Source organism: Histoplasma capsulatum, genomic scaffold (genome assembly GCF_000149585.1).
Source record: "Histoplasma capsulatum NAm1 scaffold_14 genomic scaffold, whole genome shotgun sequence".
NCBI classification, from domain to species: domain Eukaryota; kingdom Fungi; phylum Ascomycota; class Eurotiomycetes; order Onygenales; family Ajellomycetaceae; genus Histoplasma; species Histoplasma mississippiense.
Window position 1 is genome coordinate 91,609 of NW_001813969.1, and position 2,632 is coordinate 94,240.

A 2,632-nucleotide genomic window follows, 5' to 3' on the forward strand; every position below is an offset into this window, starting at 1 on the left:
ACTGCATTGTCAAGCTACAGCGAACGCCTTTCCTTGGAAGATACATATCCCGCATTACGAGACACTTAATGAGCTATGTCTTTTTTTTCTTTTAAAAAAAACCTTCCCGGACTTTTGGAATTCATCTTGAATATTGGGCTTAGTTGAGGAGGCAAGAGCACAGGCAAAGACATTGTTATATACATGATCCCCGGAATTCGGTATGTCTTTTGGAGAGCAGGCATTTTATTTTGTATTTTAGATATTTCATTTTTATCATGCATATATACATACGGTGCAGACTGCGTTGGACTGGACAACACTGTAAAGATGCAATGTACTCCTGAGACTTGGAAGTTGAATCTCGACGGTGCATTTGAGATTAAATATGGCCAACAAGAGGTGGTGTGTTATTTGACAAGTAATAATCGTTGTAGGTGCCAAAGTGACTGGAGCTTTGTTCGGCGCAGTTCAGGGGCTGGAGGTTGGAGGCTGTCCATGGTTCTGGCACTCTTTGACTTCCAACGTTCATCTCAACTCCCCAGCTAAATAGTTACTGCCACCGCCATCACATCACATCACCACAACACTACCACTCAGCACCGATTTCTCCTCAGATAATTCAGATTCATTCCATCCACCCGTCCGGTCCGGTCCAGCCCCGTCCATATACCTCATAGCGTCAATTTTCTTACATCTCTATCGCATAACCCCCTAGGCTTTCCAAGCTGCTCTGACTATCCCCTGCTTCGTCATCCTCTATGTTCCTTACTTCGTTCCCGCCTTTGCTCCTTAGGTTCCTTTAGATCGACTTTACTACCTTATCCCAACCTCTACCCTCCTTCGCCTTCTGGTCAGACTCCCATTGTCTGTGGAGCATAACTCCCACAATCCCATTCCGCATCGCATGCAACCAAGCAGAGGACAACCCATAATTTAAGACCCAGACCTCCAAACTCGTCAGACCGATATCTAAACCTAATTACTACCCATCCTCCATCGCGTTGTCGAGCATTCAAGACCCATCACGCTCGCCCAGGACGGCGCAGCCATCTAGTTCACGCCGCACGTCACGCACCGTGGAGAACGACGACGATTCCTATACCGCTCCACCTCTTCACTCGCCAAACTCCTCTTCCTCGGGCAACCACTTTGCCTTTCCATTTCCCTCTCCCTCATCCTACCCGCCACCTTTCTCATCCCTGTACTCCAGCCCGGCTGCTGACGAGGAGCTCAGTCGCATCCAGACATCCGTCACAGAATCTGGTTCGCCGTGTTTCCCGGCATTCTCACCAGCACAGCCATTCAAAGAACCCTCCACCCTCCAATCCCAATCACTTGCGCAATCGCCTGTTATCTTAGATACTAAAGCGGCTCTTTCGCGAGATAAGACAGGAGAAGCATCGGGCAAAGGTCCAGACGACGGAGAGCCGCCACCGCCATATACTGAAGGGTATAGTCCGCTCGAGTCCTTTACCTACGTCATGGCCGCCGCAGGAGGAGCTGCATCTATTATTACGCAAGTACAACAAACAGGTGGAGGCCCGGTGAATGCGCTTGGAGGTACGCGTACCCCCCACAATTATATGCAAACATACATTGCTTTGGCATTCCTGAAGTTTGCTAATTCATTTTCTATTTCAAAGATATTGGAGGCGATGAGCACATCACGTTAGATTTACGGTTAGTTTCTCTGCAGACGAAATCCTTATATAACAGAAACTATTCTGGAACTAATTGAAAAATGGGGTGGATAGTGGTACACGATTTACACTGTCGCGCGATGAACTACTCACTCTACCAGAATTCGTTCTTCTTTCCTTATTCCCGAATGGGCTCCTTCCTGATGGGCATATGGGGACGTTCCATGAAGGTGATGTATACCCTGTCGACGTAAGTTTGCATATCCCTCCCCTCCGTATACTTAAAATCCCCCTTTCCATTATCCTTAGCCAAACACGGCACTCATCCACATGATATGATTCCATTTAGTACGACCCAGCTTCCCTTCAATACATGTTAGATTTCTTCCGCTCTGTGGCGCAATCAATTCCCTCATCCTCTCCATCCCCAACCACATCGCCTGAAGGAGATTACGCCATGGACCCGATGCATGGGTCCACGAGGGATATGTTGCAGGGCCGTGCGGGTATCATCGTGCTCCGCGAAGACCTTGACTTCTACGCAATACCGCCCGTAGTCAATATCGAGCATCCAGAGATGATCGAAGTGAAACGAGCCGCTGGGAGGGCCTTGTTGAAACAGGACGGGATCTTCTCGGGACTCCGAAAAAGCGACGAGCCCGGATCTACTGAACAGCATCTGATTGAGATGTTGACCGCTGGGTAAGCTCCCGTATTTACTCCCTTATTCGTGTGCTCTTTGTGTATATATATATTCATTGCTGACGACAAGCCAGCGGTTTCAACCATGATGACCGATGGGGCCATCGTGCAGGCGAACCGAACAAAGCAGTAATATGTAGCCTGGCACTGGCGAAACTCCGGACTGACATACGGGGCGACCTGGCCAATAATAATGCCGTCGGCATGGCACAGAAATTGCTCCTTTTCTGGCGGAAACCGGCACGACGGTGCTGGTGGGATGGGTGGAGCTTGAAAGTGTAGAGGGAGTGGAGGGCAAACTCAAGGTT

General features: G+C 49.1%; 1 protein-coding gene across 1 annotated transcript; it reads left to right on the top strand.

Moving 5' to 3' along the window:
* Positions 1 to 309: 309 nt before the first annotated feature.
* Positions 310 to 2,606, top strand: HCAG_08940 (conserved hypothetical protein; the record flags this gene model as incomplete). Its single annotated transcript, XM_001536055.1, has 7 exons — positions 310 to 384; positions 786 to 832; positions 1,193 to 1,542; positions 1,626 to 1,662; positions 1,737 to 1,872; positions 1,972 to 2,324; positions 2,399 to 2,606. 7 exons carry the CDS (start codon positions 310 to 312, stop codon positions 2,604 to 2,606), a joined length of 1,206 nt encoding a protein of 401 aa, XP_001536105.1.
* Positions 2,607 to 2,632: the final 26 nt, after the last annotated feature.